This window comes from Budorcas taxicolor, chromosome 25 (assembly GCF_023091745.1).
Source record: "Budorcas taxicolor isolate Tak-1 chromosome 25, Takin1.1, whole genome shotgun sequence".
NCBI classification, from domain to species: domain Eukaryota; kingdom Metazoa; phylum Chordata; class Mammalia; order Artiodactyla; family Bovidae; genus Budorcas; species Budorcas taxicolor.
In genome coordinates this window covers 36,431,196-36,451,083 of record NC_068934.1, presented here as the reverse complement: position 1 = coordinate 36,451,083, position 19,888 = coordinate 36,431,196, and the positions used below count along the sequence as shown (strand labels likewise).

General features: G+C 40.6%; 1 protein-coding gene across 6 annotated transcripts in view; it reads right to left on the bottom strand.

The window, feature by feature from the left end:
- The window catches only part of APLP2 (amyloid beta precursor like protein 2), a 62,524-nt gene extending 43,039 nt beyond the window's left edge, over nucleotides 1-19,485 (bottom strand). For all 6 annotated transcript variants that reach the window (XM_052662072.1, XM_052662075.1, XM_052662073.1 and 3 more), the window contains exon 1: nucleotides 19,328-19,485. In XM_052662072.1, the coding sequence (XP_052518032.1) occupies nucleotides 19,328-19,423 (96 nt within the window). In that variant the 5' untranslated portion in view covers nucleotides 19,424-19,485. The remainder of the gene's footprint in view (nucleotides 1-19,327) is intronic.
- Nucleotides 19,486-19,888: the final 403 nt, after the last annotated feature.

Sequence of the window (19,888 nt, the reverse complement as noted above, 5' to 3'; positions counted from 1 at the left end):
AGCATATTAAAAAGCAGAGACATTACTTTGTCAACAAAGGTCCATCTAGTCAAGGCTATGGTTTTTCCAGTAGTCATGTATGGATGTGAGAGTTGGACTATAAATAAAGCTGAGTGCCGAAGAATTGATGCTTTTGAACTGTGGTGTTGGAGAAGACTCTTGGGAGTCCCTTGAACTGCAAGGAGACCCAACCAGTCTATTCTAAAGAAGATCAGTCCTGGGTGTTCATTGGAAGGATTGATGCTAAAGCTGAAGCTCCAACACTTTGGCCACCTGATGCAAAGGGCTGACTGATTTGAAAAGACCCTGATGCTGGGAAAGATTGAGGGCAGGAGGAGAAGGGGATGACAGAGGATGAGATGGTTGGATGGCATCACCAACTCAATGGACATGGGTTTGGGTAGACTCCGGGAGTTGGTGGTGGACAGGTAGGCCTGGCATGCTGCGGTTCATGGGGTTGCAAAGAGTCGGACACGAACAACTGAGCGACTGAACTGAACTGAAATAGTCTTTATTTTTTTATTTTAATATATCTTTAAAAGCCACAACCATATCTATATGTATCTATATACCTATATACACATATGTGTATTTACACACATACAAATTCAACAATTCTTAAAAATTCACCCAATGAGAACTGATATAGCTTGGGTGCCTCAACAACCAAACCACTTTATAAAAAACTAACTCTACTAAAAGTAAAGAGTATACATGTCCTTAGTTAGACCAGCCTCCAAATGACAGCAACTCAAGCTTGAAGGAAGAAAATTATTTCTTCCAACAAACATAGTGTCCTTAACTAAAGAAAACGTCTCTGACGTATTCAAGCACTGAGGGAAAATAAAGTATTTAAGAACTGAAGTAATTTTCAACAGATAGGAAAACATGTACAGAACACACACTGTCTAAAAAAGTCCCTTATTTTTTCCTTCTAAATAGTCCTACAGTCATCAGAACTAGTTCCCCTTGAAACCTTCAAAAACTGGCAGGCCAGCAGCTATTTGGTAACTTAATGCGTGAGTGACCCAATGAGTGCCCGACTCTTTGCAACCCCAAGAACCGTGGCCTGCCATGCTCCTCTGTCCATGGGATGCTCTAGGCAAGAATACTGGAGTGGGCTGCCATGCCCTCCTCCATGGGATCTTCCTGAGCCAGGGTTTGAACCGGCATCTTTTATGTTTCCTGCATTGGCTGGTGGTTCTTTACTACTAGCACCACCTGGGAAGCCTCTTGGCAACTTAGTACCCAAGTCCAATCTGGGCAATCCATGTTGGCTACCAGAATAGTAGCCTTCCTCGGGAACAGCTACTAAGTAGTTCAATGGAAGAATTTTCACAATGCATTTCTAACACTTTATGCTAGGATGAAAACAAGTGTTCCTGTTAGGTTAAAGTGAATTATTTGGCCTTAGGAAAAAAAACTGGTTTCAAATGTTTCCAAACATACGTAAGACTAATAGTAACCCACATAACATCACAAAGCCACACCTTAGTCTCTAATATTTAACATGATAATATTTTACTTGGCCAACAGCGAACTTTACCTACGCTGGTACAAAATGATGTAATCGAGGTCCTGTATTTCTTCCAAACATTTTGTCCCATAAAACTCTAAAATGTTCCAAACAGTGATGTGATATCCAAAAGAAATTTATCTTCACAAATTACCAAGGAAAAAGGATGCTAGAAGTGGTATAGCTATAACATTATCTTAATATTTACTGCAACAAACATTGCTACCACGAATCAACTTAAGAGTCTCAGAGTCTAGAGCTTTTCAGAGACAAACACAGAAGCTGCTCGCCTGATATCAGATCTCTGTGGGGATGTTTCAGTGAGGATCCATTTGTCCAGCAGGAACTGGCACTGGGCTTACAATTTGCCTGAACCCCCACCAGCCAGTGACAAGTTTGCTTCTTCACCAACACACACAAACACAGACACAAAACCACATGTAATGGCTCAGCCTGGTTGGGAGTTTATCAGCTTTGAGTCCGTGCTTTGCATTTAATCCTTTAAAATCAATACTTAAAACATTTCAATCCAATATTAATCTGTCCTGACTACTATTTCCACTGTTTCAAAACAACACTAACAACACTCAGTCTCAATGACTTGCATCAATTCACAAGATTAATCTTTCAAAATACTAGCCCAGTAGTATATTTTATTAATGTAGTCCCAAGAATCTAATCAAGCCTCAAATAATCATTTTTCTTAAAGAGCTGCTATGAGAGAGAGAGGGAAAAAAAAGAGTTGCTGAAAAGAAAAACATTCATAGAGCATTAAGTGGAAGTCCTCTTCAAGGGGGCATGGGGCAGGGCACTGGCAAATTGGCTGGTTTGCCAGCCAATCAGGGGAGATTCTGCTATGAAATGTGGTTTGCAATTCACTTGAAAATGAGTAATACATAGTTATTGCAAGAGGCAGTTTCAAGCCAACTTTCTCCACTTTACAACAAGGGTTGAAAACTCTGTGCCTCTGAATGACAGAGAGCAGATGGGGGTGTAAGACAAAATGATAACCCACACCCAGCCTATGGTGGGGAGACCAGAGGCTCTTACAAATAAAGGGGGCCTGCTCCTGCCAGATTTCCAATTTCTTCAAACACCGGAAAGGAATGTTTAAGACAAAAGTCCACAGTATTTGGAAATGGTGATGTTTAATTTGAACGTAAAATACAGTGATGCCCAAGACAGTGAGAGCCAAATAAAACTTGGGAGTTTGAGTAGGTCCTATTTTGTCTTCAAGTGTCAAGTGTTCGGTCCCTGTGGGAAGGAGTGTACTGGGAGGCTTCCTAAGAGGGGCCGCAGTTAATCTGTAAAGCATACAATTTATCAAACAGCTAACACCCAGAAGTCATAGTATAAACTAAAATTAATTACATTCTGTCGATTATAATAAATTTGAGGGTAATCATCTACCTTAAAGACCCTTGGCACCTAAGGATTGGAAGACCTAATATTATTAACATGACAGTACTACTCAAAGCAATCTATTAAGCAATGCAATCCCCATAAACGTCTCAACAGCATATTTTGCAGAGGAAAAAAACTTCTAAAATTCATATGGAACCGCACAATCTTGAAAAAGACTCTCACGTCCTGACTTCAGAACCAAGCAACAGTAAACAAAACTATGCGGTACTGGCATAAAACAACAGACGTACAGAATGGAGAGCTCAGAAATAAACTCTTGAATATACACTCAAATGACTTTTTACAAGGGCGCCAAGACCATTCAACCGAGAAAGTCTTTTCAACAAACACTGCTGGGAAAACTGGATAGTCACCTGCAAAAGAATGAAGCTGGACTCTTATCTTAAGTCATATATAAAAATTAACTCAAAATGGATAAACGATCTAAACATAAGGGCAAAAAAGATAAAACTCTCAGAAGAAAATATAAGGAAAAGCTTTCACAACATTGATTTGGCAATGATTTCAATTACACATGATAACAAAAGTACAGTCAATACAAGAAAAAATAGCTAAACCACACTTCAAGGAAAAAAAACCAAACCTTTAGTTTTAAAATCACAGATCTGGTAAGGGATTGAGAGCCAGAAAATACTGCGAGCTCCTACAACTCAACAACCACCATCACAAAAACCCAATTCAAAAATGAGTAAAAGAGTTGAATAGAAATTTTTCCAAAGAAGATGCAAACGGCCAACAAGAAAAGGCTTTCAACATCACTAATCATTAGGGAAATACAAATTAAAACCACAGTAATATACCACTTCACACCCACATTAAGATGGCTTAATATTAAAAAAAAAAAAAAGGCATCAAGTGTTGGCCAAGATATAGAGAAACTGGAACCCTTGGCACTGATGGTGGGAAAGTAAAATGGAGCAGCGTTTCTCAAGAAGGTAAAAAACACAGAAATTACTGTATGACCTAGCAAGTCTACTTCTTCCAGTACATATCCAAAAGAACTGAAAGCAGGACCTTACTGGAGGACAATGTAAAAACACCTGGAAGTAAACCCTATAAATATTTCTTTAAAAAAGATAAGCGAAATTAAAATAATCTATTTTTTAAAGACTAGAGAAGTGCTATCATTTTTTTAACCACCTAAAAGGCTTCTTTCATTCATCATCACAGCAACTGTATGTGGCCCTCAGCTGTGTGTTATACGCCTGCACAGTGCTCTGCATACAGCATTTTAATAAATGTCTGCCAACAACAAGGACCATGAGGAACTTCAAATGAACCAGTTACCAGGGAAAGTCTTCAATTTTTGAACAAGTTACATACAATAGTTCTTGTAAGTGTCAATTTGAGATACAGCTAAAGGATTTTTTTTTAAGTTATTTATTGCATACTGTTTACATTAGCGAAAAATGAGAAATGTAAATTATAAAAAAAAAATTATAGAGAAGACTCTTGCTTTTACATATAATCCTGAAAAGACAGGCAAAGTTCAAAGACATATATGTGATTTGGGGGGATTCTACCACTAGAAAGCTAATGATGTATACAAATCCCAATTACTTCCATTGTTTTATGAAAAAAAAAATATTCTCAAAAACTTAATTCTAGCATTTTATAAACATTCCTTAGCTCTTCCTACATAATTGAGCCCACTGTTTGTTCATCTCAATTCAAAGACTCTCAGCCTAAAAAGCACCAAATAAGCACCAACTGCATCAAACCGTATGCTATGCATCAATAAAATAAGGGCAAAAATGCAGGAAAATACTCAAATTATAGTTCCAATAGTGCTGCAAATATCCAACCACTGGCTGGTAAGTAGTATTCTCATGTAGTAACTCAGAATATCTGTGCATCAACTTTTACAGCCCAAATTCAGAATATGGAAGGCAACTAAAAGTAGTGGATAGTGCACATTTTCTTTTTTTGGAAGGAGTTCAAATGTCCCAAACCATGAAAGATGATTCAATTTAAAGCAATGCTATAAATATTTAATGGGTTGGAAAGTTATTCAATAAGTCAAAAGGAAGGAAAACAGACTATAAACATATTAAGAGGGAATCCATTCTTTCAAAAAAACACAGACTGGGAAAATTTTAAAGTTTTTTAATTTGGCAAATTACAGTTAATTTATTTCTGTTTTTGTTTTAGCTTTACCTACATTTTCTAGAGTTTTCACAATGACCATATATTTTTTCTTTAACACGGGATACACAGAGTCACTATTACAAACAATCATTTGTAAAGAATCAATTTATAATCTCAGTCATTTTTAATGAAAGATATTAAGATGTAGCAAATAGGTTCCTTAGATGATACATACTCAAGTCATAATGCACAATGACTGTAAGCCTAAATTCTATGATCTGATAGTGACTTGGTGGTAGAGAGAAAGTTCAAGAAATAACCTCAAAACAGTTTTCTTTACATTCTGATTACTAAGAATCACGTACTGCAAATTTCTGCCTGAATGGGACTGTTGTTAGGTAACCTCCACAAACCCGTGGTGGTCCCATGCTGACCTGAGATATCCCTTTCCCGGGCCTCTGCCCAGGCTACCTTTCTACCACTAAGCACAAACTTGAGAGCCAGTTCATCACTTAAGGATTATAACCAAGATCAAGTCACTTTATCTGTGTATGCTTTAGTTCCTGTACCTGTAAAACAGCAATAACCATAGTAAGGGTAGTTCAAAGGTTTCAATCAGTTCAGTTCAGTTGCTCAGTTGTGTCCAACTCTTTGCAACCCCATGAATCGCAGCACGCCAGGCCTCCCTGTCCATCACCAACTCCCGGAGTTCACTCAAACCCACGTCCATCGAGTCGGTGATGCCATCCAGCCATCTCATCCTCTATCGTCCCCTCTTCCTCCTGCCCCCAATGCCTCCCAGCATCAGAGTCTTTTCCAGTGAGTCAGCTCTTCGCATGAGGTGGCCAAAGTACTGGAGCTTCAGCTTTAGCATCACTCCCTCCAAAGAACACCCAGGGCTGAGCTCCTTCAGAGTGTGTGTAAAACACTATACACAGTGACTGCACCATAAATGCAACTGTCACTATTCTGACCACTTCAACCACCACCAGAATCTGCCGCTCTACTCTCGCTTCTCTACTCTTTTCCCCTAACTACTTAAAATAACATAGGTTCTCTCTATAAACTCCCAGCAGACATCTAATTTCAAGGGAATTAATTTCCAGTCATGGTCAACTACGTAATTCAGACCAATCCTCCTGATAAGGACAGCTAGAAAAGCAACATTTTTTTTTTTTAAAGCATTTAGTTAAAGGCAGTAGGAACCTGAAAAGACTGAAGATTTCCCAAGTCAGTAACCAGGGGAGGATGAAAGCCCAAGGAAATGAATAAAGCACAGAGGGCTTTGTTCCTCTGGGGATGCTGAAAAATCCTGAAAGATGCAGGTAAACAGTACTTTTAACAGCCTGAAGGATCAAATAGAGAGGGTTGGAGTCCAGGGCAGGAGGCAGAGGGGAAACAACGCTAGTGGTTTGGACTGAGACCCCAACACATGCTTAATCTAGAAGGGTAATCCAGAAATTGACAGGACTTCATAGAGACTGCAGCTCAGCTTCTATTCCTCTCAATTTGTGAAACAAAAGTGAGATCCTAGATTGCCAGTTCATCACACCCCAGGTAGAAACAAATCACTCACGGGAGTATAACAGCCCCAAGCCTCAAACTCATCTATAAGCATTTGTATCAATAAAATATATGGCACATTATCAAAAATAATCTGACAAATGAGGTAAAGGAACATGAATAAATAACCAGCAGAAACAGATAACAGAAAAGACACACAGGGATCCCAGACACAAGAATTACCAGACACAGACTTTAAGTATACTTTTCATTTTCAAAGACACAAATTAAGAATTTCAGCTGTGGTTAGGAAACAATTGAAAAAAAAAAAAACAACAACCAACCAATTTTGAATTATAAAACTGAAAACTACAATAATTAAATTTAATTCAACGGATGGGACTTCACGGTAGATTAGCTACAGCTGAAGAAATCCTTACTAAACAGAAAGATGGGTCAAAAGAAAAGCTATCAGATGAGGCATGAAAAAACACATAGGCTAGGGCAACAGCGTCTGCGATGTCTGTTTCTGGAGTCCCAAGGAAAAGGAGAGGAGTAGGCAGAAGCAGTATTTACAGACTTAAATACTTAGATGGTGGCTGAGGATTTTCTAAAACTGATAAAAGACATCAAACCACAGATTCGAAGAGCTCTACAAGCAAAAGATAGTTAGCCTCTTATAACTTCAGATTCTGTATCCATGGATTGAAGATACGCAGGGAAAAAAAATTCCATAGGCCAATAACTGTCTACAGAGACTTACACTGTATTTACAACTATCTACATAGTATTCAAAAAACAAAGGTCATGACACCCGGTCCCATCACTTCACGGCAAATAGATACGGGAACAATGATAGATTTTATTTTCTTGAACTCCAAAATCACTGCAGACGGTGACTGCAGTCATGAAATTAAAAGACCCTTGCTCCTTGGAAGAAAATTTGTGACAAACCAAAACAGGATATTAAAAGTGAAAGTCACTCAGTCATGTTAGATTCTTTGCAACCCCACCATTGCATATAGTCCATGGAATTCTCCAGGCCAGAATACTAGAGTGGGTAGTCTATCCTTTCTCCATGGATGTTCCCCATCCCAGGAATCAAAACAGGGTCTCCTGCATTGCAGGCAGATTCTTTACCAACCGAGCTATCAGGGAAGCATATTAAAAAGCAGAGACATTACTTTGCCAACAAAGTCCATAAAGTCAAAGCTAGTCATGTATGGATGTGAGAGTTGGGCCATAAAGAAAGCTGAACACCAAAGAATTGATGCTTTTGAACTGTGGTGTTGAAGACTCTTGAGAGTCCCTTGGACAACAAGCAGATCAAACCAGTCAATCCTAAAGGAAATCAGTTCTGAATATTCACTGGAAGGACTGATGCTGAAGCTGACGCTCCAGTACTTTGGCCACCTCTTGCAAAGAGCCAACTCATTGGAAAAGACCCCGATGCGGGGAAAGATTGAAGGCAGGAGGAGAAGGGGACGCCAGAGGATGAGATGGTTGGATGGCATCACTGACTCGATGGACAAGAGTTTAAGCAAGCTCCAGGAGATAGTGAAGGACAGGGAAGCCTGGCATGCTGCAGTCCATGGGGTCACAAAACGTAGGACGTGGGTGAGTGACTGAACAACAGCAACGTTTACAACTATCTACATAGCATGTACACTGCATTAGGTATTATAAGCAATCTAGAGGTTACTGCAGCTATACAGGAGAATATTCACAGGTTACACGCAAGTACGACATCACTTTATACAACAGTCGTGAGCATCACAGATTTTGGTACCGGTGGAAGGGGAATCCTGGAACCAATTCTCCAAAGATACCAAGGGGCTACACATTTAAAAAAAATCCACAGCTAGATACATAGTGAAATGGCTGAAAATCAGATTCAAAGAGAAGGTCTAGTAAGTAGTCAGAGACAAGGGACACATTACCTTCAAAGGAACACCAATCTGACAATTAATTCCAGTAAGCTATTGATAATATTCAACCTCAGGATAGACATTAAATATCAAGGAACAGAATAAAGAATAAGATCTTCAAAATGATGAAAGAAATTCTATCCCCAATGAACCTGTCTTGCAAGGAAGACACTAAAAACAGATATTTGGTGAAAGAATATATGTCACTAGCCAACCTTAAGAAAATTCTAAAGTGTGTCTTGGAAGACAAAAAATTACCTGAAAAAAGAAGCTTAGAGATAAAAAAATGCATGAAGAATAACAAAGAGAATATATAAATCTAAATCAGGGGCTCTCAATCTCACTGTAAATTTGAATCACTGTGAAGAGTTTTTAAGAAATATTAATGGCTCACACCTTCTCTCAAGAGACCTTGATGTAATTTGTCTGAATTGGAGTGTAGGCAATGTGTGCTTTGTAAACATTTCCCCAGATGATACCAGTGTGCCCCCAGAGTTGATAACCACTGATGCTAAGTTCATCTGACTGTGTAAAACATGGCTTGTATGAGGTCTTCCAGGGTTTACATGAAATCAACAACAATGGCAAAAATGTTGAGGGGAGGTTAAAGTGTTCTGATCTTCTATTCCTGGAAGAGGGTAAAAGTACCAATTAATATAAAACACTGATAAGTGAAAGATATTTAAATGTCTAAAGCAACCACTAAAGGGAGAACAAAAGATTATGAAAAATGTTCCAAAGTAATATGAGAAAGAAGTAAAATAATAACCACTTTCAAAGGAGTTGAGTAAGGGGATAAACATAGCAACCTGAATGTCCACTGAGAGGTGAAAGGATAAAGGAAATACGGTGAACACACACACAGTGGAAAGCTATTCGGCCATAAAGAGGATATCCTACCATTTGCAACAACATGGACGGACCTTGAGAGCATTATATAAAGTGAAGTAAGTTAGACAGAGAAAGATAAACACTGCATAGTCTCCCTTACATGTGGACTCTAAAAACACTAGTTTCATAAATATAGAGAAAAGATCACTTGTCAGACATGTGCAGTGAAGGTTGAGGGGTGGAGGGTGAGCAAAATGTGTGAAAGCAGTCAAAAGGTACAAATTTCTATAAGGTATAAGGTACTAGTTATAATAGAAGTAAGTCTGGGGAAGCAACATACCGCACGGTGACTGTAACTACCCACACTGTACTGTATATTTGAGAGTTGCTAAAAGCGTAAATCTTAAACGTTCTTGTCTCTCTCTCTCTCTCACACACACAAGACAAGTCACCATGAGGTGGTGGGTGACAACTAGACTTAGTGTGGTGATCATCTCACAAAACGTGAGCGTGCGTGTTCGTTGCTCAGTTGTATCCAACTCTGTGCGACCCCATGGACCACAGGCTCCTGCGTACACACAAATATTAAATCATTATGTTGTGCACCTGAAACTAATATAAAGTTATATACCACTTATACTTCAGTTAAAAAAACAAAAAAACATAGAATTAGCAAAACAAAACAAAAAGCACTAAATAAGACAGTAGATGAAAACCCGAATACCTCAGCAATTATGTTAAACGTAAAAGACACTGTTTCCTACATCTGCAAAAGAAGAAACAACCATAAACACATCTAAAACATAAAGATGGAAATACTAGATAAAGTACTGATAAAGGCAAAAATTTTACCAGAGATAACACGGGAGAATACAGCTATGAGAGGTTCAATTCCTTAGGAAGAGATAGCAATTTTAAACCTATATACTCCTAATGACAGCCTCAAACTAACCAAAGCAAACAGAATGACAAGTAGAAACACTTTTCCAAAATCACCGTGGCAGATATATTTTTTTGGCCAATCCACACAGCACATGGGATCTCTGACCAGAGATTATGTCCAAGCCCCATGCATTGGAAGCGCAGTCTTAACCCCTGGACTGCCACGGAAGTCCACAGTGGGAGATTTCTAAGATACCTTTCTCAGTAAAAGAAAAAAGATTTTAAAAATAATTAGGGATAAAGATCTGAACAACAATGAAAACAGTATGATCAGAAGACATATAAAATACTGTCAGTAATAACTTACAGAATAAACATTTTCTTTATGCACACAACAAAATTTTATCATTAACTGGGTCATGAAGCAAGTCTCACCAAGTTTCAAAAAACTGAAATCATACAGACTAATTCTCTGACAAAAAAGTAGTTAACTCAGAAATGGACAGCCTGAAAGACAGCCAGATAACCTCCACATCTCTGGAAATTAAGAAACGTACTTCTAAATTACCTGAAAAAAAAAAAAAGTCACAATGGAAAAATCTATTGTTTTACTTGAATGATAATGAAAATATTATATATCCAAACTTGTATCTTATTTAAGGGTACAAATTTGTAAACAACAGTTAAAGACTAGAGGCCTAACTCTCAGCACAGTGATTATAGTCCATAATACTGTTTTGTAAACAGCAAAGTTGTTAAAAGACTAGATCATAATTGCTCTCACTACCAAAAAGAAATTTTAATTATGGATGAGAGGTGGTAGCAGCAGCAGTGATACAGTGGTAAACATACTACAATATATAAATGTATCAAATCAGAACACCATATAGCTTAATCTTACACAATGTTATACACAATGGGCTTCCTTGGTGGCTCTGATGGTAAAGCGTCCACCTGCAATGTAGGAGAGAGTCTGCCTGCAATGCAGGAGACCAGGGTGCAATCCCTGGGTCGGGAAGATTCCCCGGAGATGGTAACCCACTCCAGTACTCCTGCCTGGAGAATTCCACGAACAGAGGAACCTGGCGGGCTACAGTACACGGGGCTGCAAACAGTCAGACATGACTGAGCAACTAACACACACGTATCTCCTTTGTTCAAAACATTAAATAGAAAGCTAAAAACAGTTATGAATTGCAGCTAAAGCCCTGTTCAGAGGAAAATATATAGCTTTAAACAAATCAGAAGAGAAGAAAAAGCTGAAAAAAATAAAGCAGTCATCTCGAAGTGCTAGGGGAAAAAAAATTAAACCTGTGACATAAAGTAATAAAATAGAAAACAAACCTACAGAAAATAGGGGAGAGGCAATGAAAGTATCAACTTTACTTGTACAACCACAACAAATGATAACCAAAATTTTAAGATGCCATTATAATAGCACTCAAAAAAAGAAGATATCTATAAATAAATCAAACATACTATATATAAGATTTCTATGCAAAAAGCTTTAAAACACTGAGGTTGATTAGTGAGGACCTAAACAAAGGCATATATCATGTTTCTGGGTTGGAAGACTCAATATTAGAAAAATGTCCAGTTTTCCTAATTGAACTATAGACTCAATGCAACCTGAATCTAAATTCCAACAAAAGCTGTTTTTGGTTAAATGTAGCCAATGTATATGGAAAGAAAAGGGTCAAAGAGCAGTCAAGACACTATTGAAGACAATCCAAGTAGAAGGGCTTGCTCCAGTAGGTATAAAACCTCATTACTAAGCACAGTCATTAAGACAGCGTGGGCTTGGTACACGGATACAGTAGATTAGGAGAGCCCAGAAAGAGTCTCACACATAGAGAGAGATAAATTAACAGAGCTGGCAGGGGAGAGCAGGAGGGAAAGGAGACCTTGACATTAAATGGTACAAGCTGGGTAACTATGTGAAAAACAATAAATAAGGAAAAAGACCAATACTTCGTACCTACACAACAAGGAGTTTCAGGGAAACTGTGGCTCCAAATGTGACAGGCAAACAGAAGGCCCTTGGTAGGCAACACAGGAGATTAACTATGTCCTCTGGGGGGCAAAATTTCTCACACGTGACACAAAAAGTACCTATCATAATTTTAAAAAAAGTGAAACTGATAAATTAGACAGTAAAATGAAGGACTTCTAAAGACATCATGAAGAAGAGGGTAAAAAGGCAAGTAGCAGAAGGGGCAGTGTTATCTCAATAACCTCAAACTGGAGACATTCCAAATGTCCGTCAACAGCAAAACAAACTGTGCTTTCTTCAGATATGGGAGTACTATACAGCTGTGGAAACAGGTGAACCACAGCTACAATCAGTAATCCAAGTGATCCTCAAAAACACATCCAATGAAAGAAGCCAGAAACTCAAGAAAACATACTGAGAGATTATTTACTTAAAGACTAGAAAACAAGAAAAGTTAAATTACAGTGTTTAGGGATGAATGCCTGGATAGTAAAACTATAAAGAAAAGCAAGACATAAAGTCAGGCTGACAGTTACTAGGTGCAGTGGGGAATGGGAATGCTCTATTTCTGGACCTTGGCAGTGGTTACACAAGAGAAGTGGTTACACTTCTCTATCCACAGTGTTTTAGTTCTTTCAAAATAAAAAATAAAAAAATTTAAAGCAAAGATGGGAAGTGCTAAAATTTAACAAAACTGGATGGTGGATAAGTGGATATGAATACCTTTTACATACTTACCATGCTATAAAAGGTCCTGTTTTATGAAAATACACTGAGTTATACTTTTTTTTCCCTTTGTGTATTTAAGTTGTAAAAAGCTCAAAAAGACTCCAGGCTTTACATGTCAGTGTGCAGGGCTGCGATGGGGCCGTAGCACCTTTCACAGGCACCAGTTTGTCCTTACTTCCATTTCGAATATCCTAGCATTCTGACCTTCTAAAATTATCTAAAACACTCCACCAATTTGCACTCTGCACTGATCTCTGAAAGCCTGGGATCCAAAGAGATGAAAGGGTTTTCTCTCAGCACGGGAACATGAATGGGAATGCTGAATTCCCAACTCAAGATAAGAGCTACTTCCAGAAAGGAAGATTAATGGGATGGGGGTTCAGAGGAGGCCTATGATAATGCTTTACTTCTCTATCCAGAGTGTTTTAGTTCTTTAAAAAAAAAAAAAGTTAAAGCGAAGATGGGAAGTGCTAAAATTTAACAAAACTGGATGGTGGATAAGTGGATATGAGTACCTTTTACATATTTACCATGCTATGCTGGTAATATTCCTAGTGAAAGGGAATAAAAGGTCCTACACTCTTTACACTTACTGGCTCATTTCTTTCTCCATGTAAAAATTCTGCTTGAGCCTAGGTTAAGTCATACTTAGCCTTCCAGAGACAATATATAAAAATTTGAAAATGTTTATGTTCTTTATTACCCACATTAAAATCCATGTTTTCATCTTCTCTAGGCTAAATATCTCCCTTATAAATTTTCAGGTACTTCTCCATTCAGCCATTCTGTTCTGGATGGCAACATCCCTCAAAACGAAGTGCAAGACCCTAATAAACCATGGGAGAGCCTTCTTTGTTGTCTCAATTCCGCCGGCAAACTTTTAACTCACAGGTAGCTTAGGTAAGAACAAATGCACTCTTTTCTTTCCAGCCAGACCAGCCATATGTAGGAGATGTTGGGCTGTTATCTATCCAACATGCACAGCCCTCTTTCCCATCAGAACCCAGTGTGCAGTCTAAGCCTGTCACCGCACCACCACCACCACTCACCCATGGCTGCTTCGGCTGGAAGCACTGGATATCATTCAGCCCAGCTGATGAGCTCTGAGAAAAACCCAATGATCCCCTGGATGTTATCACAACAGAGCCTGTGCTCTGAAACTGCAACACCCTTCTGCAACCACAAGAAGCGCCAGGCTGAGGAAGGCAGAGCAGAAAGGCTGTGGCGGGGCTGTTCAATTAACCAAACCTACACCACAGGTGCCCACTCCAAATGATGACTAACTTTTTTTCTGGACCACAATCTTATTTCAGTCATATGTGTTAGCCTCTTCCTAATAGTTTGTCTACCAACCAGGCCAGTGATTGGAAGTCTGGTGCCAATAACATTTTCCCTTCCAAATAATGCCATACACTGATTTTGATAAGACTCCCCACAGGTGGTCAGAGTTTCTTTCCTTAAATTTTTTTATCAGAATGCAAAGACAAAACAAGCTTACTATTGTAAAAAAGAGAGAACTTGCACGTTATACAAAAAAGCATTCTTTTTTTTTTAATCCATGGAAAATGTAAAACGGCAAGGTCTCCTTTAATTACAACCTTCAAAGAAAACCACTGTTAGCAGTTTGGCAATACGTGGATTCATGATACAGTATCTGTGAAATTAATTTCTTTTAAAGAAAATATTCATATCAGATTTCCTGATGGTAGAGAAAATAGGTAAACAAGAGTGAAAAAGAAAAAAAAAAAAAAGAAATCTGCAGCCCAAATAGAAATGTCATGAAACACCCTGATATAGAAGGAGTAACAACTCAGTAAGACAGACCAGTTCTCAGCCTGGCCTTGCTGCCCTCTCCTGACTCCCTTTTTCAGGTGTGGATGAGAAGACCTACTTTACCAGACTTTTGGGGACTTATGTAAGATGCTGTACCCACATGAGTTCTGTTGGCTTTTTGTTTGCTGCAGTTTGTTTTTCTCTACCTGCACAGAAGAAACCCCTGGGGAGCCCGTGACAGTGAGATTCCCAGACGTCCTCAGGGAGAAATCTCTGGGGGGTGGGGCCTGAAAGTCACAGGCAAGTGTGCTTTGCAGAGGAGAAGGCATGAAGCATATCTGGTTTTATTACTGCACTGTTTAGCCTCTAACACGGAACCTGGTAACAGTGTTCAGCAAACATTAGTGGGATGGTTAACAAATGAAGAGTTGTATTTTAAAAACAGATTAGTTATGTTGCAAAAGATTCCATGAAAAAAAGCTTCCGTGATGCTTATGTAAGAAAACGTCTCTGGGCAAAAAGCAGTTATTAGCTGTACTTGATACAGAGAACTGGAACTGATTTCTATTTCGTTCACTTTCCATCTTACACCATAAATCAAGGTGCACTATACTAAATTTAATTAAGAGTCAAGGTAATCTAGTTTACCTCACTAAAAAAACAACTCATGAGAATTGGATTATGGGCGATTTCCAACTCTCAAATGGCCTCCCTCCACAGACTCTACAATCACTGTTCAAAAATTTATCCCTTTTTAATCACACAGAAAACTATTTTCTTTCAGTAGTTCTTTAGGAAAATTCAAAATACTAATTGTTAGGTACCAGCTTCAGTAAGCAATCTGTCTGTCACTTTGATAAAATGTATGTACCTGGTAGCCATAGGAGGCTAGACACCACCAACACATTCACAGTGAAATTTCCACGGTGAACACGAGGATCTCAGGTTATTTTTCATTTCTTAGTCTTCAAATGGATTTAAAATTTCTACAATAAATATGCACTCCCTATGTAATTTTTCTTGTAATTTTAAACAGAAAATGCAAAAGCCCAAGAATTTAGTAAGAGTGATATAACTGAGGAATCCTGAAAGGTTTTTAAGTTTTTATTTTCCAGAGTCAAAACAATATCAGGTAAGTTTAAGATATTATTTTCTATTTGGAAAAATAATTAACCCTTCACGTACTACCAAGAATTCTAAAGCTCTTTAACTTAAAAAAAAGTTTTCAAATTCTATGAAGGCCATTATTGGTTCTACTGGCAAAATGGAATACAGAGAGTAGATCTGATCAAAGTATTGTATCAAAGTTAAATTTCTTTAAGCTGATAACCAAATGGGTTATGCAGGACACAGTCTTTGGTTCTCAGGTTCTTAGGAAATACACTTGCAAGTTTTCAGGGGTAGAGGAGTAAGATGTATGCAATTTGCTCCCTTTGCTTGTTTGCAAAAAATACATAATTACACAATCAATGACAAAACAAATGCTGAATAGGGGGAAATGTTAAACTGATGAATCTAGGTAGAGGGTATAAGAGTTGTTCATACAATTTTTGCCATTTTTTGTAAGCCTGAAATTATTTCTAAATAAAAATTGTAATTGAAAAAAGTTAACAGAAAAAAATACTCAAAACTGTTAAGATCATACTGGACCAACTTTAACCAAGGCTTTATTGTGGGAAAAAATAACATTTAAAAACTGTGCTAATAAAAACACTCAGACAGCACCAACTTTAAAAAATAAATTAGCACCACCCAGGAGAAATATGAGTCATATATGTTATATTTGAAACAGGTGAGACTAATTTTAATATAATTTACTTAGCCAGTGTATAAAATATCACTTCAATGCAATCAATATGAAAATTACAAATCAGTTATTTTACAAAGTTGTTCATAGTAAGTCTTCAAAATATGGAGTGCATTTAGCACCTACAGATAATTCACATGCTAAATTTCTCAGGAAATATCTGACTTGCATTTACATTCAGAAAATGTAGTTTAAAAAGTAGACTCATATAAAAAGTTGATTCCAAACACTGAACTGAGTATTGTTTTTAAATGTAAATTAGCTAAAATTAAATAACATGGAAAATTCATTCCTCAATCATTATAGCCACCACTGCAAGTGGCTACCCTGTGGGACAGCCCAGCTTTCGATGATGGAAACAAACTTTATCAAAGGAGGATTTGCCAAAACTTAGTATATCACATTTATCAAAGATTTTAACACAGTTATGATAAAATAAAAGCTGATGCTTCTATCAGAGGCATTGGTATTTGTCCAGGTCATAATCAAACATTGCCTCTACCATCACTTAAATACCAGCATTGATCTTCTGCCTCAGATGTCATACTATGAGTTTCCTGAATATTGGCTACTAAAGGGCCCAGTCATTTTAAAATGTGGTGGAACGAACTAGAGCTCTGGCTCTCAGAAGCCTCAGTGTCCAAACTGTACAGAGTGCAGGATTTCAGCACGAATACCACAAGGGAGCAGGCCCTCAAATGAACTTGTCTCGGATTTAACAGAGGAAGTGACCCTGAATACAGAGAATCTTTTTCTTTCCTTTTAAACAGGTGTATGAGATTAATTCAGTCAACACCAAGCAACACTCAAGATTTGCCAATCAATAATTCTGTGCCAAGCAATCTGATCGGGGATTTGGCTAGAATCCCTTTGGCTAATCTCAGTAAGGACCATCTCAAAGAGAATCCTGATTTAGGCCATTCTCATCTAAACCAAGGCTCAGGCGGCCCTTTGCCTGGAAGTAAATAAACAAAATCAAATTATACATGTATGAAGGAAATTCTGCCTTTTGGACAAAAGAAAAAACCATCTGAAAGATAATGTAGTAAGGGTGGGCAAAAATACAGCTCCAAAGATGAGAAGTTTTCCTAAAACCGCACTGAAACACCATTTTAGGGAAATGTCTATTTCCACTTTCTGTCTAGTCGGACTTTCCAACAATGATGTGGATAATAACCAAACTTAATCCACAACAGCTAATTCTGGTGTTGTTCACTGCTCTTTCTCTGCAGGCATTCAAGTGCCTGTTTAGACCTGAAAGGAAGATATTCTTTAAAACTGATGAACCCTTGATTGTAAATTCACTAGTGCCTGAAGTTACTCATACCTCTGGGAAGTGAGGTAAAAGAATGTGAACAATGGTTTGTGACATCCTGCCCTGAGTTAAATTCTACGTTCCAAACAAAAGCTTTTTCCTTTCCCTCCCACCCCACTCATCTAGCGTGCTTCCCTGCGACACCGCATCGTGGATCACAGACGCAACTCTAACCACTGCGTGGAAACGAAAAGAATCCTAATCTAGAAGTATGCTTACATAAGCATTAACTATTTCTACTTGAAACTTCCTCCACCACCACCCCGCTCCCCGCCCCTGAAGAATCAAAGCTTTAAGCAGGATGAACAGGACGTTTTAAGCTGTTTCACTGGAGGTTTGCTCTAGAGTCGACTATTTCTAATCGTGGAAATATTTCCACTTTCTGCAGAAAAACACGTTCTGTGGATTTTTATTAGAAACTCTTCAGTCAATGCCTGTGTAATCAAATCCAGTCTCACTTCTCTCTGAAATTAGCTAACTCCGCAAAAAGCCATTGTAATTTGCAAAAGAGCGAAGAGGGGAAATAAACTACACCAGAAACGCACATTCCAGTCCGACAGTTCAAGCACTATTTCGAGATACCAAGTAAAAATAAAGTCCCATGTCTCCCTCGTGGACAGAAAGGTTTCTACAAGCGGCCAGGTCCAGGCCACAAGGCAGGACCCGCTGACCCCAGCGAACCTTCCGGGCACGCAAGCACTGGACCATCGCCCGGCACAGACGTGTGCGTTCGCGAGGTCGCCAGGTGTGGGGAAACTACGCCGAAAAAGTACGCTTCAACCAGAGTTTTTTACAACGTATTCATGGGTACTGTCCCTGCTCGCTGAAACCCACCATAAAAGGGAGCTACATCGACAGCGGAGAAGGGTTTCCCCTGGTTCATCAGAGTCAGGCAACCGGATTGTATTTAACAATCCCTCCCGAAGGTCCGACGCCAGAGCCGGGATCCGGAGCGGGAGGCGCACAGGAAGCAGAGGGCGCACCCGCTGCGGGGAGCGGAGCCGCTCCGGTGCCGGGCGCTGTCCGGGCGCCCGCATCCCCGCGGCCCGGCCCACTCGCCAACAAAGGCCGCATCCACCGCTCCCGGTGGGAAGCCCGGGCGCCGCACGGGGGCCGGGTTGGCACGGCCGCTCCCGGAGCGAGCCCAGCCGCACCGGGTCCCGGGCTGCAGGGCGCATGGCAGAGGCTCGCGCGGTCCCGGGGGACGGCGGAGTAGGCGTCTGGGCTTCGCAGGGTCCGCAGAGGATGTGGCGGCGCCGCGGGCGGGATGGGGGCTGGGGCGGCCGAGGCGGCCCGCTGCCCCCCGCAACCCCGATGCCTTTCATTTGGCCTCTGCGGCGGCGGAGACAGCCCGACCTCCAGCGCCAAGCACTGCGCCAAGCCGGGGCGGGCGGGGGAGGCGCTCCAGACCCGCCGCAGCGCCGGACCACCCCCACCGCCCCGCGCGCCGCGACCCCCTCCCGGCCCGGACCCCTCGGCAGGCCGCGCTCCCCCGCGGGCGCATAAGAAAGGGCTCGGGCGCTCGCCCGGTCCCCACCTCAATGTAGCCGGCCAGCGCCGCGGCGGGAGCTGTGAGCCCGAGCAGCAGCACGACCAGGAGTTTGCCAGTGGCCGCGGTCCCGGTGGCCGCCATCCCTCGCCGGGTCGCTCTAGCGCTCGGCTCTCAAGCTCACACAGACGGACCCCCAAGCGTCCCCACCGCGACCCAGAAGCATCTGAAGCTTGTTCGCCGCCGCCCCTAGGGTTTTACACCGACCGGAACTGACTTCACAAAACCACACCCTCCATCTTTGGCGCCCAATGCCGACCCGCAGAACTACCGCAACACACCGCCCCTCGTTCAGCCCAGACCCAATCAAGGGGCGGAAGAGCCCGCCCCTCCCTCCGCTCAGGCCGCGCACCCCGCCCGGTCCCGCCCCCAGGTGCTGATGCCCCGCCCCGCCGGACCCCTGCTGCTCTGGGACGCGGGGGTGTGCGCGGGGTTGGGGGGGCCCGGGCAGGGTGCGCTTGGGCCGCCAGCACCCCCCTGGTTATCTGCCTGCACTGCGCCCTTCTGTGTTCCTGCAGCCGCCCGACACCAGACACGCCCCGCTGCCCG